The sequence below is a fragment of the Dermacentor andersoni genome, chromosome 3 (genome assembly GCF_023375885.2).
Source record: "Dermacentor andersoni chromosome 3, qqDerAnde1_hic_scaffold, whole genome shotgun sequence".
In the NCBI taxonomy this organism is placed as follows: domain Eukaryota; kingdom Metazoa; phylum Arthropoda; class Arachnida; order Ixodida; family Ixodidae; genus Dermacentor; species Dermacentor andersoni.
Genome location: NC_092816.1, coordinates 30,322,907 through 30,350,764, shown reverse-complemented (window position 1 = coordinate 30,350,764; position 27,858 = coordinate 30,322,907). Strand labels below are relative to the sequence as shown.

At 44.4% G+C, this 27,858-nt stretch overlaps 1 protein-coding gene across 1 annotated transcript; it reads left to right on the top strand.

The window, feature by feature from the left end:
* Positions 1–3,263: 3,263 nt before the first annotated feature.
* On the top strand, positions 3,264–22,820 carry LOC126518066 (dehydrogenase/reductase SDR family member 7-like). Its single transcript, XM_050167928.3, has 8 exons — positions 3,264–3,743; positions 4,476–4,625; positions 6,516–6,622; positions 6,726–6,921; positions 10,608–10,654; positions 13,222–13,344; positions 20,542–20,708; positions 22,682–22,820. The coding sequence occupies exons 1-8, from the start codon at positions 3,614–3,616 to the stop codon at positions 22,740–22,742; spliced, it is 981 nt and encodes a 326-aa protein (XP_050023885.2). The 5' UTR covers positions 3,264–3,613; the 3' UTR covers positions 22,743–22,820.
* Positions 22,821–27,858: the final 5,038 nt, after the last annotated feature.

Genomic DNA, 27,858 nt, shown 5'->3' with positions numbered 1-27,858 from the left:
ATATATATATATATATATATATATATATACCGACTCGAGATCAGAGCTTTCGAATCGGGTAACCTAGCTCGAGAAGCGGCCTCTATTCTATGAGAAAAGGGCTTGCCCCGGTTCTCATTATATCACGTGGTTCTCCGCACACTTGGGGACGAACGTTCTAGAGGGCATCCCAAACCGCGCCGTGACGGTCTGGAGGCTCCGGAAGGGCAGGAAGGGACTCAGCAGAACGATGATACAGATCTACTTCTCACATTTAATGAAATTACTAAACATTACCAACTTGGTAGGATAGTTTATCTTCTGCCTCACCCGAAGCTCAGTAGAGGTCAGTCAGCTACTCTTAGAACGTTGCAGACGGGATCTTTCCCGTCGCGGGAATTCCTCACTAAGATGTACTCGGATGTGGACCCTAGTTTTCCCGACTGCAGTGAAACCTTTTGCCCTATGGCTCACATGCTCTGGCGATGTCCCGCGTGGCCTAACGACTTTCTCTCCAGCGAAGCCGAATGGGAGTAGGCCATCAGAAGCAGGGTACTCTGAAAGCAAGCCCATGCTATCCAGAGGGCCCAGGAAAGGGCGGAGCGTCACGGCGTTCTGTCCTCTACGTGGGCGCGGCCAGCGGCTACAAAGGCCTCCCGTCAGGAGGTCCTGACAGTAGCTCCTCAGGTATAAATAAAGTTCGCTGTCTGTCTGTCTGTCTGTCTGTCTGTCTGTCTGTCTGTCTGTCTGTCTGTCTGTCGGTCGGTCGGTCGGTCGGTCGGTCGGTCGGTCGGTCGGTCGGTCGGTCGGTCGGTCGGTCGGTCGGTCGGTCGGTCGGTCGGTCGGTCGGTCGGTCGGTCGGTCGGTCGGTCGGTCGGTCGGTCGGTCGGTCGGTCGGTCGGTCGGTCGGTCGGTCGGTCGGTCGGTCGGTCGGTCGGTCGGTCGGTCGGTCGGTCGGTCGGTCGGTCGGTCGGTCGGTCGGTCGGTCGGTCGGTCGGTCGGTCGGTCGGTCGGTCGGTCGGTCGGTCGGTCGGTCGGTCGGTCGGTCGGTCGGTCGGTCGGTCGGTCGGTCGGTCGGTCGGTCGGTCGGTCGGTCGGTCGGTCGGTCGGTCGGTCGGTCGGTCGGTCGGTCGGTCGGTCGGTCGGTCGGTCGGTCGGTCGGTCGGTCGGTCGGTCGGTCGGTCGGTCGGTCGGTCGGTCGGTCGGTCGGTCGGTCGGTCGGTCGGTCGGTCGGTCGGTCGGTCGGTCGGTCGGTCGGTCGGTCGGTCGGTCGGTCGGTCGGTCGGTCGGTCGGTCGGTCGGTCGGTCGGTCGGTCGGTCGGTCGGTCGGTCGGTCGGTCGGTCGGTCGGTCGGTCGGTCGGTCGGTCGGTCGGTCGGTCGGTCGGTCGGTCGGTCGGTCGGTCGGTCGGTCGGTCGGTCGGTCGGTCGGTCGGTCGGTCGGTCGGTCGGTCGGTCGGTCGGTCGGTCGGTCGGTCGGTCGGTCGGTCGGTCGGTCGGTCGGTCGGTCGGTCGGTCGGTCGGTCGGTCGGTCGGTCGGTCGGTCGGTCGGTCGGTCGGTCGGTCGGTCGGTCGGTCGGTCGGTCGGTCGGTCGGTCGGTCGGTCGGTCGGTCGGTCGGTCGGTCGGTCGGTCGGTCGGTCGGTCGGTCGGTCGGTCGGTCGGTCGGTCGGTCGGTCGGTCGGTCGGTCGGTCGGTCGGTCGGTCGGTCGGTCGGTCGAGGACGCACGTACGAAGGAAACGATGCTCTATTTCCTATGTTTCGGTTGGAGTCGGATGAGATGAAAAGTGTTTGAAAAGTTTCGGATGAGATGAAAAGTGTTCATGAAAAAATTGTAGAGTGACATGAAAAACTCCAGATACAGCTTTCTGTTGCACAATACGTGCTAAATAAAAGTGTTTTTCCGAGCGTGAAAGTTGCCTGTGAAAGATAACACCGCGTTCCGCTTTCGCACGTGGAATTCTGGGTTTTTCCAAGCCTGAAAGAAAGCCCACAATATCTCGCAAAAAGTGCCGCACGACTAGTGGCACAGCACTTTTTCGTGTTTCGCGGGCTTTCTTTCAGGCTTGGAAATGAACTTTTATGTAGCGCTTACTGAGCAACAGAAAGCTGGATCGGGAATTTTTCAGGAGGGTCTGCAATTTTCTCATTGACACGTTACTCCGAGTATAATATTTATTGAAGTTGATTAATTAGTAATGACTAATTGTGTAATTAGGTGAAATACAAAAAAATAGTCTGACTTGCTTCAAGAGTCGGCAAACAACGTCACATTGGTTGTGTCTAGCTACGTGGTACCTGCACATTTTAATATTTTGGCACAAGTTACGTGGGACACAGTATATCTCGAATGTGGCGTTACTGTAGTCTGGAATTCTGCTGAGCAAACAAGAATTCATGGCAGCTCTTGTTAAATTTCGCAGTGTCAACATGTATCGCAGGCATAACAGCAGCGCCAAAGAACACACACAAAATAAAGGAACAGTGACCGACAGGGACAATCGCTTGTCCGTTAAAACACGTTGGCGGACTAGTTGGTTAGAACCCATGATAGAGTGCATAAGCGCGACTGAGCGCCATTGCAGTATGTGTTTTCGCCATGCCTTGCACACGTGTACGGTTCATCGAAATGCACCACTGAATGCTCGTTTTTGCTGTCACGTTTGTTTCCGTTCGTACGGCATATATTTATCGATGCGTGCGAAAATAAAACCCATAGTTGAAAGTGAAGCGCTGGGTCCCTGTGTATCTGTTTCTTTCTACGTCCTCGTTCAGTCGCGCTTATACGCTCTATCACGGACGCTTGTCCGTGTCGATCAGTGTTCCTTTCTTTTGTGTGTGTTGTTTGGCGCAGCTCTTATGCCTGCAATAAGTGACCAACTCGCCCAAGAACTTGTTTTACTCAACGTGTATCCTAACGTAAATAATTAAACGGTTTATCTTAGAATAATCTTAATTAGCTGTCTTGACGTAACGTGCTGAACTGCGCCTATATGCTGTGCGCGATTATATAAATATCTGCTCACTCTTGCTGAGCGCAGCAAGAGTGAGCAGCTGCGCTCAGCTATGCATATGTCAACGCTGACATTGCTGCATTTCTGGTGACGTAATGAAAGACACTAGCACGGACATGATAGCGTCATAACCCGATACACTGGCCATTGATTCCACTGAATCATTCGAAAGGCGCGCGCTTCAACCACCTTAGCGGCGATGGGCGCAGGGCAGGGTTGCGAGGTGACGGAGAATGAAAGAAAGGGTAGTTTTCTGGGAGAGGGCAGCGGGTAATCCAAGCAAGCTGCTCAAGCCTGATGTAGCCAGTCGCAGCGTTCGCGAGACACAACACGGCGGCTGTCGTCTGTGCACTCTCGCCCTCCGCAGTTATCGCAGAGCGCCGACTGCCCGTCACCTGTGTATTTAATTATCTCGAGTGCTTCTGCCAGTTGTGCTATTCCCTTTGGGCTCTTCCATCCCGTGTCGGTGACTTCAGCGCGCCGTGCGAACCGAGCAGCTGCGCCACCGCGCTCACGGCTGCGAAGCTGTGTATACGTGCTGTGCCAAATGACTGTGCTCTTCAACTCTTACCTGCAGTGCTTACCTCCTTGACGCTCATTTCGGCGTAAACGTACCCGCTTCATGGCGTGTTGTTCGGTGTCGTGGCTCCTTTATATGGGCGTACCGTGGCTCATGGCCTTAGTTGCGTGGCTTAAGCTAGCCGACGCCGACCTGACGCTTCTGTTCAAGTCGAAGTTCGGGCGTTCGATAGGTAAGTCTGGCTGTGGCCTAGCAGAACAAACCTTTTTCAATGTCAAAGCGCTATTAAGTTTTTACTGATGCTTGTGTAGGCTTTTCAATGACCCGCTGTCGAATGGCTCCTCAGTTTCCTTATCCGCGGTGCATTACGGGTTTCCTAGATTGCACGCCCTTTCTGGGCGCTCTTGCAAAGATATTGAAACTGTTTCAAAAATGTGTTCAAACGTTCGCTGCGGTAGCTCTTAGTATGCGCAAGTTCTTATGTGGTAAAGACGTGCAAATCGTTGCGTGCGTCAGTTGTAGCCTCTAAAGCGGGGAAAACGCGCACCTTTAATTCTGTAAAGTGCATATTTTGCTTGCAAGAAAGCAGGGGTAGTAAAAGCTTCACATGGCGAACATCCTTTGTAGACGGGCGGGAAACAGTTGCAGCACTATAAAGGATTAGAAAAGCATAATAGCCTTTTAGCCGTCATGTTATCTATTGTTTGCATATACCGCGGAAAACTTACAAGTCTATTAGAAAACACATTTCGTCATTCTTCGAATTAAGAAATGATAGTAATGAAGCGGTGGGGGGGGGGAAGCAAATGGGCGGGGTCGTGTCGTGTAATCGATGCAGCACCGACCTGAGCCCCTTCCAGCTTCTACATCAGTTGCAAACACTAAATGAGCTGATACAACGTTACAAATGCGATGATTGCTAAATGGCTTACCTAGGCACCTTTCCGTGGTTTTGAAATTGCAGCAACCCTGAGAGGAAAAGTAATATGGATCACAGGAGCATCAAGTGGCATTGGCGAGTACCTTGCATATGAGCTGGCCAAAGTGGGATCTCGTGTAGTCCTCTCTGGCACGAACCTGGAGAACCTAGAGCTTGTAAAAAACAAATGCCTTGGTAAGAAGTCCTGGACATTTTTTATTTTGCATCTACTTTCAACTTTGATGTATGTGCATTTCTTTATCAGACTATTCAGCATTGCTGCTTATGCATTTCACAGCGCTTGCTCAGTTTGTAATCTGATTGTTCAAAACAATTACTTACTCCTAGTTAAGCAGCAAACTCAAACCTAGCACAACTGATCATATTTCATCTTAATTTTTTTGTTTACCATACAATTGGTTTGAGTAATTACTCGGCATATCTGGCATAAACGAGGCCATTGAACCCTGCACACATGTGAAAACATTATTCCTAAACTCTCCTTCGTCTCTTAATTTTTTTAGTATTACGATCACAAGTCACATTGGTTTTCCATATTGAACCAAAAAAATTACTGAAACTGAATGTAGGGAAAACAAGAGGAAGGCGGGAGATGGAAATTCAAGACGATGAGCAAAACGAGAACAAGGTAAAAGCGGGAGCCAACGTTTCGACAAATCGACTTCGCTTTGTCAAAGCGTGTTCTAGTTTTGCTCATGAAACCGAATGGGTGATGGCAAACCCGCCATGGTGGTGTAGTGGCTTCGGCATTGCACTGCCAAGCCCGAGGGTGCTGGATCGAATGCCGGCCATGGCGATCGCATTTCGATGCGGGTGAAATCCGAAAATGCCCATGTACCGTTCATTGGATGCACATTATAGAACCTCCAGGTCATCAAAATTGATACGGAGCCCCCTTCCCCCCCTACGGCGTCCCTTTTGTGGTTTTGGCGTGTAAGACACCAGAATTCAATTTTATGGATAAAGCATGGCTCAAAGTGATATTTTCATAACGTTTCAGTCTTACCAACCCGTTGGTAAACTCGCAAACGATCAAATGCGCTTGTCAGAGTAAATACTTGTGCTGCAGCGTATTCACAGTGCACTAATGTGTAGATGAAAGGCATCATTGTGCAGATGCTCACGAATGGGAAATAATGTCCCTGCACAGATGCTGTTACATTGGTCACAACGAAATATTTATAAAGGGTGTTTTCAGTGTGTTATTTTCCAGCAAAGGAAGTGATGGTAATAAATAGCTTCTACACCTCTTTCAGCGGAATGTGGTTCAGGAAGTGTTTGTCTTTTGCTGTATTACTGTCCGCGAACCATCGGTTTTGAAAGCAAACCTGTAATCAAGCGTTTGACGGAATATTGCCTCGTCGGGTAAAAGGATGATTGAACAATTGGATCATTCACCAAGTCGAAACAAAATCATTTCGACGTTTTTTTGCACTTCATGTTTTGTTTTGGCTTGGTCAGTGACCCAATTTTTCAATCATCCTTTCGAATTTCTATGCAGTGTGAAGACTTATTTAGTTTAGTCGGTTTAAGGGACATTGAAGTGAAATGCCACATTAATTTAGACTAAACGTTCCGTCAAAACTCTATTAACCTAAGTTTTGGGTCAAGGGGTAAACAATTCGAAAGGAAAATGAAGGTTACGCTATCATTTTTTAATATTTCTTATCGGAACAATGGCACTGTCATTGATCTCCAAGTGCGTATTTGTGCTTGGGTCATTGTGACAGAATAGTCCAGTCATTGGCTCCTTTAGAATATGTTAATTTATTTTTATTGATACAAAATTTCGCGTGAGCTGACGCCATCAATATCTACGATGTCGCGACATGTTTGTGGATGTCAAGACGTCATCACTGCACAGCTTTCATTTTTGATGTTTTTTGCTTATCAAGTGTCTGCTCATGAAAAATGGCTTTCTTGGTATTGTAGAAGGGTAATGCAATACAGCGCAACATATTTTTCTGTTCAGTTTCCCTTTAATTCAATTATGTGTAACACCGGTATTCTACCGAGATCCCTGAGCGCTGTAAGTTAATAGTACGCAATTTGCTCTACTTTTAGAGTTTGGTAAAGACAAAGGTACAGAAGTCCTTGTTCTCCCATTCAGCATTTGCAACTTCTCGTCACACAGCGAGCAGCTTCAGAAGGTCCTGGACTATTTTGGCAAGGTTTGTATTTGTGTGCCGAACAGTTACTTAGCATTTATAGTGGTTGTGTGAAGGTGCGTCATCTGACTTGATCATTAAAGTGCTGCACTCTTTTCCTTGCCAGTTGGATATCCTAGTTAACAATGCTGGCCGTAGCCAGCGCGCCAACTTCGAGGAGATTCCTGTCGAGATCGACAAAGAGATGTTTGACTGCAACGTCTTCGGTGCCATATCTCTTACACGGTGCGTTGTAAAGTATTTTAAGGAAAAGGGAGTGCAAGGTCATGTTGTGGTCAACAGCAGCACGGCTGGAAAGCTTGGTAAGTCCCTCATGCTTTGCCTCTTCTGTATGTAGTTTGATTTGACAAGAGTTGCAGTCTAGCTTGGATTAAGTAGCCCATGTAGAGAAGTATTCAGGTAGGAGGTTCAATAGTTGTTTCACCACACCACACTTGCTGTTTTCACCATAGAAATGCTGTCTAGTAAAAAGGCACTGTAATATATCGGAGCTTCTTCACCGCAGTCCTAATGTGACTAATTGTCTGTGCGAATATTCAAACCTTTCAAATAACAAATCGGATATTCTCGCATTGGAATTGGTCTTTGAATCAAATAGTTGCTATTCGTAAATGTGAATATTTTTTAATAATTTTTCGAATATTTCTAAACCTCAACTGCAGCCAAATAAACTTAAAATTGGATCAAAACTACGGTAAGTTGTCACCCCAGCGGGCATATCAGACATATAACATGAGAACTTGCTTAGTGGTGCAGGCTACGTTACCTAGGTAGCCATACTTTACAAGCTGCACGGTGATTATCCGCGCTATCTGAAGAGTTTTGCGAGTGCAAAGAAACTACTTGTTTGCTCCTAATGCTCTTTGTGCTTTCTAACCTACTACGTAATGACAGAATATTGCTAACTTCAAAAATACTAGGATGTGAACATTAGTTTACATTGTATTGTGATAAAGGCTGTTTATTATTTGAAAGCTATTCGAATGTTTTATTTGCTTCTGGCACTATCCGATTGGGACTCAAAAATCGATATTTGTTCTCTTTACATAAATAGTACTGCAACGTTATGCAAAGGTTTTGACAAGGTGGTACACAAGTGCACAGCTGAGGAAAAAGAAAGGGGGAAGCACATTTAGTGTAAAACTTGGTATATAATGAGCCCGCCATGCTTGCTTAGTGGCTATGGTGTTCTGCTGCTAAGCCCGAGGTCGTGGGAGCAAATCACGGCCACGGTGGACGCAGTTAGATAGGGGCGAATTGTGAAAACACCCGTGTACTTAGATTTAGGCGCACGGTAAAGACCAGGTGGTCCAAATTTCTGGAGTCCCCCACTACGGCGTGCCCCATAATCAGATTGTGGTTGTGGCGCATGAAACCCCATAATTTGTTCAAATTATTTTTAGTATTTAATGACTTTACAGGCACCATCCAATGATTTTGAGTGCAATCAATGTATGATAAAAAGGTGAAAGTGCTTCAGCATATGGCGAAATCAGTGAAACACAATCTCATCCAGAACAAAATTTTCACTGAACATAGGTCTCGAAAATCGGCAATGAATCTTAACATTTTCGTTCATTGCTAACAACCGCACACTGAAAGAGGAAGGAATGCGTTGACACAACACCAGTGCTGATCTGTGCTTTTTAAGTCCTCATTGTCATTGCACTGTTATTAGCCACTAACCAACTTTCTCAGTTTTCTGTCCTCCTGTGTGTTACTATTTTGTCACAGCTTATTCCAATCAACTGTACTTTTAGGAAAATATGAATATTTAAAACATTCAAGATCTATACTAAGTAGAGTTGCAGCTTATGGGCATCGGGATCTGGTAGCATAGCCTGTCAAATAGGTGAAAAGTTTTAATGTATCGGTATTGCGGTGGCAGTTTATTAGTTGATGAAAGAATTCTAAATTATGCAATTCTTTATTTGTTTCAGAAGTTGAGTCATTCTGAGAAATGAGGTTAGGGATGGGCATGCACCAGTAAATATTGTAGAGAAACATAACTTATGTGCTATTGTACTGCGGGTATTTTTGTGCTATTGCATTGCATCACAACAGCTGCAGTTCATGCTGTAAAAAAGAAGCCAGTGTGTATGATGTTGCTGCAGAGAACATGGCCATTATTTTTCAGCATAGACATTGGCATGTACAGGGTTTCTGCCATGCTTTAGATAGCTGTCATGCCATGAAAGAGCTACAAAGGTGTGAGTGTGGCTGTTAGTGTCCAAAGGCAGATCCACATGCAGTAGCTCAACACTATTTTTATATGCAGATGTGCAAACACATACCTACTTGTCCTGTACAACCACAGTGTAGATTTGTATGCAATTTGTTTTTGCCTGTTCTATGTAGTAGTGGCAAGAAAGAAAGTGGACATTTGATCTGTAGGTCAATTGCACCTTCTGCTCACACAATGACTCCAGTACTTTACAAATATGGACAATACACTTTATGAGTGGCTGTTGTAGTGTTTACATGAAACAGACCTCCATGAGTATGTATAACTTCATTCCCACATTATGCCGCGTGGCGACCCAGGTGAATAATAGAAAGCAAACAATTCACTTGAGACTGCAGAGTATTCCTACACACAATCGCTTTGCTACCATGTTAGGTGGGATGTTCGATGTGCCATGTTACGAATGCAATAGCCAAGAAACAGTTAATACTTCTTCATAATACCTGCAGCTGATAAATAATTTGTGCATGTGGTTTTAAATGATTGAAATCATTTTAAGAAAAATGTGCTACATGTCTGACTGTATGCTAAATACTCATTACTGAAGGGGATATCTACGTAATGTATGTCCTGAACAGCAATGAAAGACTTTGAACTGCTGGGTGAATAAATCATATTCATAATTGTAAAGCTAGCTTTTCTCCAAGGCATTTGCCCACCAATGGTGGTGTAGTGATTTTTGCAAACAATGTGCACAAGCACAGTTGGCTTGTATTACGACATGGAAAATGTACATGTGGCTCTCGTCATGTGGACATGCGCAAGAGACAAACTTCAGCATGTGCAGGTAGCACTTCATCTCCATTCGCACAACCCGCCCTGATGGCTTAGCGGCTATGGTGTTGCCCTGCTGAACACGAGGCCACGGGATCAAATCCCGGCTGCATTTCGATGGGGAAATGCAAAAACTCCTGTGTCCCCTATATGGGGGGTGCGTTAAAGATCCCCTTGTGGTCGAAATTAATCCGAAGTCCCCCACTACAAAGTGCCTCATCATATCGTGGTTTTGGCTAGCGAAACCCCTATAATTCTTTCCATTTCAACGATGAGTACTCCGGCCCTTAATGTAGCAAATGTGCAGTGCAGAAAAGCACACTTTCGGATTATGAAAATGATCAACTGGCTCTACTATAGTCACTCGCATATTGCTATTCGTGAAGGGAGCAGGCTGGCGAAATGTTGTTTTAGCTGCTTTCTTCTTCCTGCTGTTACAAGGTTCTATTTGCTTGTGTATTGGTTTAAGTTCATAAGAATCTGTGTGGGAGCTATTATGCAACTCCCACGTTTGATGTTAATAATTGTCATTATTAATAGCAATATATTAATATAGAAGTGGCTGCAACTGGTTGAACATGATTACCTCATTGGTTTTCTTGCAGCCATCTACTTGAATATAGGCATGCACAACTTTGTCCAGTCCTTCCCATGGCAACACTGCATAGCTTAAGGAAATTCCTTCCCAGTATCGTATTTTGTGCATTCTCTTATGAAGCGCGTCATCCATTGTGCCGCCCCGTCATGCACATTGTCGTCTTTTGTTGGCCTTAGTAGAAAAACTGCTTGAAGCTGAGTGTCAAGGAAACATTTTTCTAATGTTACCTTTGTAAATGGCAGCGGCACTCTGCGATATCCATTCGTGTATTGCACTGACAGAGGTTAGTGCTAACACTCTAGCATTATTTTAGCTCTCGCTCATTTGTTGGCCTTGGTGCGCATATAGCAAGTCTTTTGTTCTTTGGCCAGGTGCACCTTTCTCAGCCACCTACACTGGTTCCAAGCATGCACTCCAGGTATGTAAAAGAATCATTCTTACTAAACTAATATTTTTACCCTGTTCACTCATAGACATCGACGAAACCTTCTCGCTGATAAAGGATCCTTTACTGCTTCTGCTAAATTGGCATCATAAGTGCACTCTTAAACAGCTGCACCCTTTGGGGTGTATATTTGTCGCAGAACAATAATCATCTGCCTTGCTTGCGTTTCCTTTCTTGAATACGCTGCGCTCGCTACTTTCGTGTCGAGAATGCTATGTCACGCTCATAATGCGCATGCGATTCATGACTTGGAAGTACCGGGCTCAGAGTTAAAGAATGCAAATGCGGGCAAGTCAGACGACTTTTCTTGTTGTGGGACAGGATACACCCCGAAGGGCGTAAATTTTTTAAGAGTGTGGAAGACAACTCTAAAGACCAGAACAGGGAGAAATGAAAGAATAAACGACAACACAGGCACTGGTTATTGTTGATTCTTCCTTTTGTCTGCTTGTTAGCTCTGTTGCAGACTCAAATTAATCCTAACCGAATCTCACTTTGCCACCTTGCTTTTAAATGCGGGACTGGCAAAGCGACAACTGTTTGGTTACATATGAAGATTCTTCACATTAACATGACTCATCTTTGTTGTACCAGTCTATGCTGCGCACAGTTTTATTTGTTGTGATGGAAGCATAATCGAATGCACCTGTGCGTTTTTTGTAGCTTTTTTGCAAGCACCATGAAATGACAAGTTGTCAAAATTAACCTTGAGCCTTCTAGGCACTTTTTATAGGAAATAGTGCTGGAGCGATTAAAGCAGTTACTTTTATTGATTCATGAGACAGTCGGCATTAAAATGACCCAACTTGTTAAGCAAACCATTACCTGTGTCGATAAGTTGTAGTGTTGCTGCATTATATTATATCAAAGTGAAGTGTTGCCTTAGGTAGATCTAAGGGGGCACTAAAGAGCAGTAAATCAGTTGAGATTGTTTTGTCAAAACTTTATTTTCACCAATTTGTGATAAGTGGTTGATTAGTAGAAAGAAGTGAAGGCCAAGTTTCCATATTTTGGATTTCACACGAGAACTCTCGTGTTGGTACGTGAGTGTGATGTCATGAACAGGAAAGTATTTTCTGGTATTTGGTGGTTATGGTGTAGTACAATGTTATCAAAACTTTTGTAATTAAGTCATTGCACTTCTAGCATGAATACAATGTAGTCCGTCTTTACTCGTGAAGAATTAACTAGGCGTGAGCAGAGGCTATCGAAAGCGAAAGTCATGACTTCATGGCGAGATATTAAGCTAACCAGTTTTTAATTTTTACATCTTTTCTGGCTTAGCAACCCTTTTATGACTGTAATAGTCGATTTCTTGGTATTCTATTACTAGTATAGCTAGATTTACTAGTATAGCTTGTTATTTTTCTGGTTAGTGTTTATGTCAATGTGTAGGGGAATGCGAATAGAGGTTCTTGAGACCAAATTGAATGCGAATATAACAGTGCCAGAAGTGAATTGAATCGAATATCTTATACCTTTAGAATATATTTGGAATAATGAGCAGCCGTTCTCACAATTATCATAAAACGACGCTCACATTAGAGCATTCTTAAAATTAGCAAGTTTCTGTCATTACATTGTACATTATGAAGCATTGTTTATTAGAAGCACAAATTAAGCATTAGGAGTGAACAAGTAGTCTCTTCGCATGCACAAGGCTCTTCAGAGTGCGAATGACCGTTATACAGCCTGTAAGGTGTGGATGTATAAGTGATGTAGCCTGCTCCACTGCGCAAGTTCTCATGTTTTGTCTATAATATGCATGCGGGGGCGAAAACTTACCGAAAATTCCTCAAATTTTATCTTTATGTGGGCGTAGTTGACATCTTCAAATATTCAAGGATTCGAATAATATCCACATTTACGAATGGTGACTGTTCGATTCAGAGACCGAATTAGACACTATTTGATTCGATATTCAAAAGTTTTAAAAATTAGGCCACCCATATCAGTGAGTTTTAGCAGTGCATTCTCCACTTTTTTGACATACTTGTGATGGGCAATGAGTAATAGCATTTTTCTCTCGCTTATGTGAGACACCTGTTTAAGCAAACATCTCTTTTCAGCCACTTATGCCTTTGGATTTAGTCCAACCTTGAACATCATTAACAACTCTTGTTTGTTGTACACATTCCTTGCTGTGTGAACAGTTCTACAGTTTCAAATATTTTATTGTTGTATTCTGTAGGTCTGTGCCAATATATTGCAAGGACCTTGCGGGGCATATAGATCTAACATTGTTACGTTAGTAGAAATGGTTGCAACTTTTCATGCCCTGAGCTGTGCTTTAGTTCAGTCTTATCTACATTGCTACGTGCACATTTTATACAGGATTTAAGTGGTTGTGAGCCACATTTACTTGCAATTTTTGCTATTGCCCTCTATCACTCTCATAGGTCTGAATGTCTTGTCGACGACACTATTGCTGCTTGTTCACAAAATGTGAAGCTAGCATTCACGTGCGAGATCATCATGTATTGTTTGAAGCATTGTGCAGCATGTGCCAATGTGTTAACAGTGTGCGCATGAAATTTCAGGGCTATTATGAGAGCTTGCGCCTGGAAGGTGTGATCCTGGGAGGTTTAGATGTCACCGTCGCCTGCCCGGGACCTGTATTCTCGCGTGTCCGGGAGCGTGCATATACTGCCACCCCTGGCAAGGTGAGTGTCTCCTCAAGTGTATTCACGATCTGCAACTTTCACAGATGGTGACAGCACCACGTGGTTTGTTTGTGAACCAGCAATGCAATGATTGGCCCGTGCTTAATGGACGAAGGCAGTGTATTTAGGCATGGAAAGATGTGCTGGAAACCTGGCTGTCAATGCCATTTCAATGTAGGATAAGGGAGGAATAACTCAAGAAAACATCATTTGTCTACTAAAATGTTGCAAAAGAAAAAGAAGAAAACTCGGTGCCCTTCCAATCTGTGAAGGATGACCAGCGAAGGTGTGTACGTGGTCCTCTTAATGGCGAACTGCACTTCCGCCGCGGTTCGGGCCGGCATTCCATTATCTTCGGGGTCGGCGCACTTATGGGGAGTGCTTAAAGCCTGCTTCACCGCCACTGCGGGTCGGCCCGGTATTGCACTATCTTTGGGAGCGGTTCACGTATGTGGAGTTTTGTCTACATACGGACACGATCCTGGGGGATCTAACCTTAACAGCTTCGCTATAATATTGTTTACGTCATTGTTTCTTAAATAAATAATTAATGACCACAACGACGAACGCGGGAGCATTGGCACAAGAGCATTCGCACGTTGGCGCAGAGGGGCGCCAACGAGCCAACTGTGGAAGGAGACGACGCTGAGCCAATCGAGATGATGATAATTTTGTGTTAACGCATGGATACGATCTTAGGGAAAGTAGCCCTTAACAGCTTCACTGTGAAATGAAAAACTTAAAAAGATCATGGTGCTGGATACAATTATAAGACTTTGGTGTTTTGTGGTCACAGGTTGACGACTTTTTTTTTTAGTTTTTTTTTCTTTAACAGCTTGGCTAATGTTAGCTGGCACACATATTTATGCAGTGCACCTCATAGAAATGAATACACCACGAAAGGTCCGCATTCAGAATGGCTGTTGCAATATTTCAAATCTCAAGCACCTGTAATGTATCTTTTCTATAATACTTGGCGTTCAGATGTCAGAGTTGCTGTATCCGTCTTTTTTTAGTCCATGCCTATTTATCCCTTTTTCTTGTACAGTAGGGTCTTGTTGTAGAGAAGAGAAATGCCAGTACCGAATACTCATAAACCAGGGGCGTAGCCAGGGGGGGGCTTATGGGGCTTGAGCCCCCCCCCGAAATTTTTCGTGCTGTCATGCGCCGCCGACAAAAACAACTCTCGGCGCCGGAAATCATGCTCGATTTTGTGTAGAACGTCCTGAATTCACGCTCGAAAAGACATTTTAGCGCGAACATTGCGAAATCGGGCTGGATTTCGCGGAAACGCCGATGCATGGGGAGTCACATATCGTAACGCAAGGAGCCCCACCGAGCACAAAATTTCAAGGGCGTTTTGATGGCGAGCGGACTCGTCTCGGCATCTCGCGGAGGCCGCGGAATCTACGGAGCGCTTGTTTTTCAATTCTGAAACTTTGTGGGTATAAAGTTCCAATAACATTTTGATGCGAAAGGTGCATTGACATTTCCAAAGTCGTGCTTTAGATGTTCGATTCCGGAACTTTGTGGGTTTAATGCTGTTGTAAACATTTGACGCCAAAGGTGCATCGAGCTTTCTAAAGTCGTACATCGGGATACAAGTTGACAAAGTACGCAGCGAGATCTGATGAGACAAAGCGTTGTGGTGGTTCATTTGTGCCATCAGGTCACAGAAAAGAATATGAATTTTTTTTCACCTGCGCCAAAGCATCCATGTCAAGACATTAAAGCCACCATTGTGACTAAGTTCTTACTTATTTTTCTACCTAGACTTATTCTACCTAGACTACCTAGACCTATTCGCGAGGATACATTAGGCCTCTTTCTCATCTTCTTTTTTTTTGTTCTCGCAACCCGCGGGCTGCCGATCCAGCCAGAGCGCATGCGTTTTTCTCGTGTTGCATCGACAACCGCGCGGCGCACTTGGATGCGCGTTCGTTTTTCTCTGGCCGACTGCAATTTCACCTGGCAGAGTTTTGGACGCTTTCTGGCTAGCAGACGAGAAAAAGAAACAATGCATAGTCGCTCGCCGCCAGCACTGCGGGGACTCGACGGATTGCAACGCGTTCGCTTGTGTGCGCAAGGGAGAAAAGCGGGGAGGAAGCGCGCCGCCTTCTTCCGCACGCGATATATTTTGGGAGTGGAGGGAGGGGGGGTGCTGTGATCTGTGAATCTGTGGTTGCGCAACCTGTTTATTTGCCTTGTTTGACGCATTATATTTAGTGACTTTTTCTTAGGTACGTAGACGTATTGGAGGCTTATACGTATATTTAAACATCTTGTTGCGAGGTTTTCTGTATATGCGCAGTGAACTTTGTTTCCATTGCCAATTTTTGTCCTGTATCACGCTGTGTCTTCACATTAGTATATTCCATTGTATCTTCGAATTTCTAATGTACGAAGGCGAGTCAAATGAAAGTGAGACAAGCCGCCCCGCGCAATAATGGTTCGGTTCATTATTTTCGAGGTATGCGCGTAGCGCATACGCATCTCATTTACAAGTGGCATGCAGAGGTGAGGTCAAATGTTCTTTAATGTTCTCATACACTGGATTGAACAGGGTTACGTGACATAATGGACACTCCAAAAGTTGAACAGCTTGGTGTCGTGAGGTTTTTGACAAATGAAGATGTTTCCCAAAAAGAAATTATTCGCCATATGGCTGCCGTATGCGTTGAACATTGCGTTTCATTGGCCACTGTGAAGCATTGTAGCAAACTGTTAAAAGAAGGACATGAAAGTTACAAAGACGATCCATGGCCGGGCCAAAGCCACCATGCAATCATCCCCAACACAATTGAAAAGGCCGTGGTTGCTCAGTGGCTATGGTGTTGGGCTGCTGAGCACGGAGGTCGCGGGATCGTATCCCGGTCACGGCGGCTGCATTTCGATGGAGGCGAAATGCGAAAACACCCGTGTACTTAGATTTAAGTGCACGTCAAAGAACCCCAGATGAGGGTGACGACATTTTGTCTGCAATTGTGACCGGGGATGACTCATGGTGCCGCTACTACTATCCTGAAACACTACGGCAAAGCTTACAGTGGAAGCATTTGAATACACCACTCCCAAGGAAAACAAAGGCCGTCATTTCTGCCCGAAAAGTGTTGGCTTCTTTTTAGATCGTTAGGGGCCATTATTGATCGAATTTTCTAAACCTGGAGAGACTCTAAATCATTTCAGATATTGTGAAAGGTCGGATCGGCTGCGTGTCGCAATCAAGAACAAACGACGTGGGAAATTGAGCATTGGAAACATCTTGCTTCACAACATTGCCCGTTCCTACGTCGCTGATGTGGTTAATACGAAACTGGCAAAGTTCAAGTGGGAAACGTTGCAACATTCCTCATGCAGCCCAGACCTGTTGCCTTGCGTCTTCCACATTTGGTAAAATTTGAAAAAAACTGCTCAAGGGAACCAGATTCGTGTCGGAAGATGACGTGTAGTCATTTACAGATTTTTGAGGCAGCAACCCAAGGAGTTTTATGAGACGGGAATTACGCGACTCGTTAGTAGGACAAGTGTCTAAATACTCATGGTGACTACTTTAAAATAAAGTACCCCGTTTATCATATATTCGCATTAGCTCACTTTCATTTGACTCGCCCTCGTATATTTTGCAGAACTCCTGCTTTTTTACATGTGCTCTCTGTTGCGACTATAATTTCGGAGCAATTGCTCGCAATACACGAGCGGTGACAGCTGCTCCTGCGCAATACATTTTAACAAAGGACAGCGTCATTGAGATTTTCCCCTGGTCGTTGCGTATGAACGAAAATGTAAACAAGGTTGTTGAATGACAGATATACATATACATATATATATATATATATATATATATATATATATATATATATATTATATATCCCTCGACTAATTCTATAAGGAGGAGGCCGAGCTGCAAAGTGAGCCCCCCACGAACGAAATTTCTGGCTACGCCACTGTCATAGGCGTCCATGTATTTCTTTCACTGATAAAGTGAAGACTGGTAAAGTATAAAATGCATCGTGTAACCACACAAAAACAAGGGACAAAGAAGGAACACACAAGACAGGCGCCTGTCTTGTGTGTTCCTTCTTTGTCCCTTGTTTTTGTGCGGTTACATGATGCATTCCAATAACGACCACCAACTAGCCCGCTTATCCCTGTTTAAAAAGTATAGAAATAGTTATATAAACGAAAAATACATTTCTTTACTGCATCTGGAGCTACATGAATACTCATGTGATTGAAGAAGACAAATAATAGACAAAGAAAGAAGGCATGAAGATCTGACTTTCTAATGATGCTGAAGTGAATAAATGATAGCACTCGCTGCAGGCTTGCAGACCGAAACCACCCCCTTGCGGCGCTGTGTCCGAAATGTCTTCAGTGGTGGTGACGGCGTTTGTTGCTTACAGAGACCCCCCCTAGTGACGCCGCTGACATAATTTTCAAAGTGATACTGCTGTGAACGAGGTTGCTGGTTTGATACCGGCCACAGCGGCTGCATTACAATGGAGGCGGGATGTCGAAACGCTTGTGTATCGTGCATTGGGTGCACATTACAGAACCCCAGGTGGTCAACAGTAATCCGGAGTCCTCCACTACAACATGCCTCATAGTCAGATCATTGTTTTGGCACGTAAGGCCGCATAATTTAATCAATATAATTTTGAAGATGCAAGCTTCTCGCACACTCGTTCCACACCTAAACGGACATTTAGCAAGCGTGAAGGTTGGGGGAAATACAAAACAGGAATATTTCAACCTTGATATAACAAAGTTGGTAAAATTGGCAATCAGTTTTTTCACATCGCACTTTGTTTATTCAATGGAAAGAATTAAAGTTGCCAAAGAAGTTTTCTTGCACAGCAAGGGCTGCAATATTTTCCAAATTATCAGGCAGTTCGAAAAACTAAGTTTGACTGAGACAATTCTCTTTCTTGAATTCGAGAGTTCGGAACAATAGATATGGTTTCATGCTGTGTCGACAACATCTCCGGATCGGTGGTGCGGAGTGAAGCCAGCCACGCTTTTACACCTGCTCTGCCTCCACAGCTGATAGTGTTGGCCACGTGTGCGCAGCGCTATCGTGAAAAGCACTGGCAGCGGAGAGCGAATGCTTCGTCTGCCTCTCGCTTCAGTGCATCTCCTAAACTCGTTACGCAACCTCCAGTACTAAACGCGTGGGAAGACAGCACACGTGCTGCCAAGCCATATTGGCGCGCCCGCTCTTTGCACAAACGGCACAAAACAGGGCTAGCAAGCTGCGTATGTGCTCAGCTGCGCTGACAGCTACGGCAGCACTCGAAATGCAAACGTGCCCCAACCATTGTTTTGGTATTTCTTTGCGGTGGCAGTGTAGCTTTATTTTATTGAAATTGTGCATATATGTAATATATATTATGTAATATGTATAAGTATAATATGGATAGAATCGAACATGCTCTCAGGAACGAATGAAGCATAAGAGCAGTGAAGAAGAAACTAGGAATAGGCAAGAATCAGACGTATGCATTAAGAGACAAAGCCGGCAATATCATTACTAATATGGATGAGATAGTTCAAGTGGCTGAGGAGTTCTATAGAGATTTATACAGTACCAGTGGCACCCAAGACGATAATGGAAGAGAGAATAGTCTAGCGGAATTTGAAATCCCACAAGTTACGCCGGAAGAAGTCAAGAAAGCCTTGGGAGCTATGCAAAGGGGGAAGGCAGCTGGGGAGGATCAGGTAACAGCAGATTTGTTGAAGGATGGTGGGCAGATTGTTCTAGAAAAACTGGCCACGCTGTATATGCGATGCCTCATGACCTCGAGTGTACCGGAATCTTGGAAGAACGCTAACCTAATCCTAATCCATAAGAAAGGGGACGCCAAAGATTTGAAAAATTATAGACCGATCAGCTTACTGTCCGTTGCCTATAAAGTATTTAATAAGGTAATCGCCAATAGAATCAGGAACACCTTAGACGTCTGTCAACCAAAGGACCAGGCAGGATTTTGTAAAGGCTACTCAACAATAGACCATATTCGCACTATCAATCAGGTGATAGAGAAATGTGCGGAATATAACCATTATATACCGCTTTCATTGATTACGAGAAAGCGTTTGGTTCAGTCGAAACCTCGGTAGTCATGCAGGCATTATGGAATCAGGGTGTAGACGAGCCGTATGTAAAAATACTGAGATATCTAAAGCGGCTCCACAGCCACCGTAGTTTCCCATAAAGAAAGCGACAAAATCCCAATAAAGAAAGGCGTCAGGCAGGGAGATACGATCTCTCCAGGAGGTATTCAGAGACCTGGATTGGGAAGAATTGGGGATAAGAGTTAATGGAGACTACCTTAGTAACTTGCGATTGGCTGATGATATTGCCTTGCTTAGTAACTTAGGGGAGCAGTTGCAATACATGCTCACTGACCTGGAGAGGCAAAGCAGAAGGGTGGGCCTAAAAATAAATCTGCAGAAAACTAAAGTAATGTTTAACAGCCTCGGCAGAGAACAGCATATTACGATAGGTAGCGAGGCACTGGAAGTGGTAAGGGAATACATCTACTTAGGGCAGGTAGTGACTGCTGATCCGGTTCATGAGACTGAAATAATCAGAAGAATAAGAATGGGCTGGGGTGCGTTTGGCAGGCATTCTCAGATCTTGAACAGCAGGTTGCCATTATCCCTCAAGAGAAAAGTTTATAACAGCTGTGTCGTACCAGTACTCACGTACGGGGCAGAAACCTGGAGGCTTACGAAAACGGTTCTACTTAAATTGAGGACGGCGCAACGAGCTATGGAAAGAAGAATGATGGGTGTAACGTTAAGGGATAAGAAAAGAGCATACTGGGTGAGGGAACAAATGCGAGTTGATGACATCTCAGTTGAAATCAAGAAAAAGAAATGGGCATGGGCAGGACATGTAATGAGGAGGGAAGATAACCGATGGTCATTAAGGGTTACGGACTGGATTCCAAGGGAAGGGAAGCGTAGCAGGGGGCGGCAGAAAGTTAGGTGGGCGGATGAGATTAAGAAGTTTGCAGGGACGACATGGCCACAATTAGTACATGACCGGGGTAGTTGGAGAAGTATGGGAGAGGCCTTTGCCCTGCAGTGGGCGTAACCAGGCTGATGATGATGATGATGATGTACAATAACATGTATGAGTGATAACTTTTCATTTTTCATTTCACTTTGTTTTTGTGTGGTTCCCTACAGCTGTACAACATGAAGGACACACCAAAGTCTCGACTCATGCCCACTGAACGGTGCGCTCAGCTCACTGCGGTTGCCATAGCCAATAAGATGGACGAGGTATGGATTTGCCAGAATCCCGTCCTGCTCATCATGTATTTGGGACAGTATATGCCATCCATATTCAGAAAGTGAGTGTACTTTTGTTTTTTTGTAGTCACTGTTATCGCTGTGATCCAGCTAAGGCCTAGCAGACTGAAATATGAAAGAAACAAGTATCTTTTGTAGTCAAGAGTTAGATGAAAGTTCGTCTGGTCAGGTAATGTGAAGAAGTTGCGGTCTCTGACAAGGTAAAGAAATTTGATGTTTCGGTACCAGTACAAGTTTCTTGATCGCACTAAAACCTCATTTTCACACACATTTAGTTTGATCAAAGTTCCTTGATCCCACTTTTAGTGTGATCAAGGAACCCATACGGCTCCCGAAACGTCTGTGTTTTTTCACCTTGACTCGGTCAGTGACTACAATTTCATCAAGTTCGTCTTCAATTTCTTCATGTTATGGTTTTTGAGGCCATATTTTCCAGGAGCACTTGGGAAATGGCACAGCAAGTAGGTGCACACCACATGTTTTTCTTACTGTGTCCAATCCGCTTTTAATATTGCCAAATAATGTCGCTTGCATTATATAAACTTGCAGTAATCGTTGTTTTTCGCATGCACCCCACTCCCCTCTATAATGCCATGGCGATTGAGGGTATGTGAAAAAAATAAATAAATAAAAGAGCACAATCTTTGAATAACTTTGCCATGTTGTTATCTTATTAATAGCTGAAACTTATCCTTGACAACAATCTGAGCTCAAACTGCAAGCATAACATTTAGCATTGCATGCACTATGCTTATTGGACGGTTGAACAGGTACTTTCTTTCTACAACCGAACTGCACTGGCATTTGTCATTTTAGTTGTTGTTGCCCTTAAAATTGCACTTTTCTAGGCTGTCATTTACTGGTCTTATTCACTTTTGACTATAAGGTCGCGTAAATTTTTTTTCGTGGAGAACAAATAGAGAGTTTCAGATTAGGGGACGCAAGCGGCTTGCGTACGCAAAAACTAGGGACCACGGTACTTCGCACGCGCAGACCCCTACGTCTGGGTCTGCGCATGCGCAGTACCGTCGCCCCTAGTTGCGTACGCAAGCCGTTTGCCTCCCCTAACCTAAATCTCTACATTGTATTTAGGCACAACAGACTCCCCCCTCCCGAGATCAAGGTTTTGAGGTCTAATATGGAGTAATCAGTGCCTCATTATTTAGTTACTTCCTGAATATAAGGCAAATAGTTTTAGAATCACGGCCCCAAATGTTTGAGACCCCAAAGAAATAGTGTCAAAGTCACTGCGCATGCGCTAGACGCAAACTGCGTTTGGGCTTTGCGTCGGGCACGCTATTTCACTGATTAGCAGGAGCCCCAAAAGCTGCCCGAAAGCCTTTGCATCGACAAACATGGCGGCCCCATCGAAGCGACGGCTCTACCTAGCACCAAATAGGGCTCCATTCGTGGTAACGTGGGTAGTTTGCAAGTTAAGAGAAGTGACTGTGGTTATCGCTTTCTCTCCACTGACATGTGTTATGAAGATTGATTCATTAGAAGCCGCTAATTCCGAATTCAATTGTCGATTGCATGGCTCGTAGGCTTAACACGGCTTAGCTTGGTTGGTGAAGGCATGTAAAGTTGGCTACTCAAAACTAAGCGCAACTAATTACTTACTGATAGTAGAATAAGCTCTAAATTTTGATTAAATGCAGAAACATGAATATAAAAAATACTCTATTTAATTATTTATAATTGCTTTTCCTTGACGTCGTAGTGGCGCTGTGAGCACAGGATGCAATCCGCAATCGATATGCCCTACTCCAAAACTCATCACTACTGTGTGCCCCAACGGTAACACCCGCAAAACCCTTTTTGAGGCCCCTTTTCTAAAACTGTCTATTAACCCTCGGTGCAGGAAGCGCATCCATAATGAATTTTTTTACTGACAGGTAAAATGTCTTAATTAAAAGTTAAGTGCAAATGACGGATACAGTACGTACTATGCTTTGTGCATGTTTGCAAGGCATGTCTGAAGCTTATTCTCGTTTCTACCTTTTTTTTATTCCAGCTATGTCATGAAGTTGCTCTTCACAAAGGAAAGGGTGATGAAGATGAGGGAGGGACAGTAGAGCTGCTGAAACATTCCAGTGGCTGGTTGTTGTACAATAGTTGTGCATATGATGGTAAAGTGACCTTGTTTTTGAGTACGTGTTGTTTGTTCGTGCTCTTGTATCGACACTGAAGCACACACATCAGGTGCATATTGAAGCACCCTGCAGGTACAAAACATGCGGATCAAGCTTAATTTAAAGCGTGCGCATATGTGTAGAAATGTGCAATTTATTACATACTGGTGTATACATATTCTGGTAATGTCATGAACCTGATAACTTCATGAAGGCAGTTGTGCATTGCCATGCAAGTCGTATTAATATGACTGATATTGTTGCTGAGATACCTGTTTGTATACAGAACAAAATGCAGAGTTCAGAATTGTATTTTTCCTGGCTTTGTGTCCTCCATTGTATATTTGATAGAAGTCTGGAGTACTTGCAGCACTTTCTAAATGCATGTTAACTAATTTTAGTGCCAACCACTTAAAATATGTTTCACTAGTGCGCCTAATTAGAAGTGCCAATGAAGTCAAATATCTTAGCATATCCACATTACTGTTTGCTATGTTGTAAGAGCAGGTGAGGGTAATGTGATTAACGGCTGACTGCAATATCTTATGTTCGGAAGAAGTTAAGTAACCTCACAACTGTGTAAATTGTAGAGTGGGAGAAGTGAAACCTAGGTATGCATCTAAAAGTTGTCCGAGATTATCTTATGTAGAAGTGCACGCTTAAATACCGTGGTATCAACAAGTCAATGTAGATATTCCCCCTATGACACTCTTTTTGGATTACATGGCGTTATCGCATTTTATTACTGTCTAGCCATGTCATGGTGCTAAGATTAGATTGTGCCGACTGATGTTCTTAGTGCACTTATCTTTTTCCTAGAATTGTAAGTGCTAATGGCTGTGCGCTTTATTTCGTTATAAATATCTTGTATGAGACTCGAGATTCAACTAATACATACAGGAAGCTTATTTTTGCAGGCCCACAGCTTAGCTCCATGTAGTGAATGTGCTGCATGACATCAATCTCGTTGCTATAAAATTGGTTGATGCAATTGTGAAGTGTTGTTTAATTAGTTCCTAATGATAACTTGGATGACAATGTTTGCTGTCATCAGGACATCTAGAAGGATACACAAGACAACTCGTTTGTGAACCAAGTTAGACCCTAAAAAATTGTTTAGCACTTTCAGGTGTATTTTGCCCCCAAACAATAATCGTCTGCCTTGCTTGCATTTCCTTGGAAACTGCGCTCACTGCTTTCCTGTCAAGAATGCTGTCACGTTGCCTCAAAGTACTGGACCCACAGCATTAAAAGAAAGGTCACTTAAGTTACATGACTATAGTTTGTGGACAAGATGTGCCCGAAATGGTGCAAAACTTTTTACAGTAGAGGTCTTGACATAAATTCCAAGCACTCCTCATGTTTACTCTAAAAACAACTTGTATTATTTGGGTCTTTGCCCTATGGTGATGAGCATCTGTCCTACGTGCCTTTCCTATCTGTAATGAGACACGCCTGATACTTTGAAGTTGCGAACGGCATGTGAGTTACCAGTGTGACATAGCATTCTTGACAGCAAAGCAGTGAGCGTAAAGTTTTTAAGGGAAACACAAGTAAGACATGACTATTATTGCTTGGAGACAAGATAAGCCCCAAAGGGTGTAAACTTTTTTTAGTGTGTTACCTGAAAGTACTATAAAACGGTATATAAACGGCATTTGGTGCTTACATTTGTCCCACAACGATAATCGTTGTCTGTTTTGTTTGCATTTCTTTTCTTCAAATCATTGCGACCGTTACGTTTCGTCCAAGTATGACATGTCACGCCGATAACGTGCAGTTTGTGTCTTGAAAATACCGGGTGCGCTGCGTGAGAGAAAGGAAACGCATGCAAGGTAGTTGACGACTATACACTCTCAAGCAAAATTACACCCGTTGGGTCATATCTTGCCACAGGACAACAATCGTCATCTGTCTTATACGCATTTCCTTTCTTTAACGCTGCCAGTCCAGTACTTCCAAGTCACGAATGGCATGCGCACGACAGCACGACAGGGCATTCCCGACAGGAAAGTAGCGAGCGCAGCGTTTTCAAGAAAGGAAACGCAAGCAAGACAAATAACACTTGTTGTGTGGCAAGATACGACCCCAAGGGTGTACATTTGTTTACCAGTGTAGTTGTGGGACAAATATATTTTGTAGTGTACAGGGCGAAATGGCACGGAATATCTACAATCCCTGCAGAAATAGGGATTGTAGACACGTCAAGCTGTTGAAGGATAGCTTTTTTTCTGCAGTACCTCCATCTGTAAATGTAAATAAAGCATGGCAAGTAAACAATTTCGTATACAGGACGATTATTGTTTGGGGACAAGATACACTCCACAGGGTAATAACTTTTTTCAGAATGCATTCTCAAGGGAATTAACTATATTTTTGTTTGCTGGCACAAAAACGGGGATCAGAACTTGAAGTGGGGGTTCGTTACATTTACGCTGCAGTGCATGGTGTTCCATGTTAGGACATATTTAAGCTAGCTAAGTGGTAATATACTTTATCAGCCCGCCTTGTCAAGAAAATTTTGTTTTAATGCAAGGTAAAATTAGCCTGTCAAAAGTGCCAGGAATGTACCACCAAGACGTGCATTGGATGTGTAAAAAGTGCCATGTGAGCTGTGTATGCATTTACAGAATTAAAACTTCCCGAGTTAGTGATTTTTTTCCTGTTTCGCAGATGCATGCAGGTCGGCCACGTATATTGTCTTTTTGCGGAAATAAGTCGTATACCATTGCAAGGGGTTCCATCTGTAGAAAATATCCGACACGAAGTCAATCCAAAGGCTGTTTATTCTATTATGGGGCTCTATTCATGGAAGAAGGAAAACGATGGCAGAGAGCATTAAGTCACGCCACCAGCCTTGGCAAGCGAACGCTCCGTGACACCAGTCCCTTTGCTAGTGCATTGCTCAGTGTTGGCCCAACACGTGACCTCTTGCGTCGTGATTCTGATCTTGACGTAGCAAGAATTGACATTTGCCGAGATGTTTGATGCATGGTAGTTCTATGTGTAGTTTTTAATCAATCTGCGCTCGGCCGGAAGCGGCTCGGCTGCTCTGACTGCATCTCTTGTCACGTCTTGGGACGACATCTTGGCTTCAATCGCGTTGCACGATGTTTCCTCCTATCTTTTTCCTTCCTCCAGAGACACAAGGAGGTTATATACTTCTGGATGGAGCGTTCTAGCCGCCATAGTGTTCATACAATATACGAGAGGGAACTCTGGCACTGCACTCGTTGACCCACCATGGAACTGATGGCAAGTACAAGGATTTGTCTGATCTTCGTGCTTGTGGATTCAGACGTCTTTTTGGCTTTGTTTATTACAATTTATGTGCTTTCGTTTTCATAAGTTTCAGAGCAATCTATACTTCTCGAATTGCAGCAGTCTGCTGCGAACATGCACAGAAAATTTAGAGTACGCTTAAGCTTCGCCTTTAAGAGTGGAACGCAATAGCGTTCAAAGACCCCTTGCTGCTTTTCATGCTTCCCGACAACCGCAGTTCTTGTGACCGCAACGTTTACCGGGAAACGCTGGCTGCGAATGCTACGCACGAAGGCGGGCTTTCTGGCAGAAACGCGGCCTCTTGCGTGGGTCGATCTCCTGTTATTGTTTCACACTTTTAATATTGCAGTCGGAGAAAAGCTAACATAAAGGACATGCTCTGTCGGTGTTTTTCCATTACATTTCTTTATGGGCTGCCGTTGTCAAAATTCCGAGGAATAACTTTGTAAAGAATGAAAGACAAGGTATTAGCAACTTTGGTGGAAGAGAAATGGTTGGGTATGCGTGGTTCGTAATTTGGTGCGAAATTCGTTTTGCCGAGGCGACGTCCGACGCCGGATACGCCCGATTTTCTGCGACACGGGCTCCTCAGCGCTATAGCGTTAATAGCTACGAATTGCAAAGATTGAGCTTGTCGAGGTGGCGAAATCGAAAGGCCCACTATAAATTCATAAGGGCATTTCACATCACTTGTCGACGCACGCGTCCGTGGCTTAAGAGTTTCAATATGAGGTTTCTGTGCTAGAGGCCCTGTGTTTGAATCCTGCTGTCGGACAAGTTTAATAATGTTTACTTACCCATTACGCAGTACATTGTTGAAAACGATGAGTTTACGAAGTCACAAGGCCGTTTGAAGCCAGAAGGATGAAGTTTAGGCAAGCCATGTACTTCTCTTCCAGAATTGCCATGCTGGCTCAACTGCTCCTTTTGCAGGTCCCGTAGACGCTAGAGCCAGCGTTCCCTCCATTAATTACTGCACGAAACTCTTATGCCAGCCGCCGCCTAAGAGCGAGTGAAGCCGCCGGCGGCCATATTGCTAGAGCAAAAAGAGCGCGGCTGCAGCATAGGCGGCCACGGTACACGCGCGGCGCTCCCTGCGTTTGCGGTTCCGCAGCGAAAAATAATAGAGAAAAACATTCCAGTGACGTTTCAATTTGTGAACAGGTTACGCGCAAGCGTATGGTTGCCGCGAACATGCGCAGCGAGCGCCGCGGCGTTGAAGCACAAACGCAAAGGGCGCGAACGCAGTCGTTACATTTATCCACAGAGTTTATGATGAGTTTATGTTGAGTTTATGATGAGTTTATGTTGAGTTTATGTTGAGTTAGTGTTGAGTTAGTGTTCAGTTTGTGTTGAGTTTGTGATGAGTTTATAATGGATTTATGATGAGTTTATGATGAGTTATGCTGAGTTTATGAGTATCCACAGAGCGACGCCTGGTGTGCCACAGGAAAAGGGCATATTGCTACATGTACAAAAAAGAGACGCCGCGAGCATGCACAACGAGTACCCCGGCGTCGAAGCACAAACGGAAAGAACGTGAATGCAGCGATTCTTTTCTCCCCCTCCGGCGCTCGCTTCCCTCGCGCCGACAAACATAATTTCGCTGACTTCACAGCCGGGACATGGTATATGTGGCTAGGGTGTCTACGCTTGCGCTTAAGATGAAACATGTTTCAGAAGTATATCAGGCCGTGGCTGTGTGTCACTGTTGTCGAAAAAAAAAATACTACGTCGATTGCTTGTTTCAGGCCTTGAGAAGTGCTATCGCCGGGAC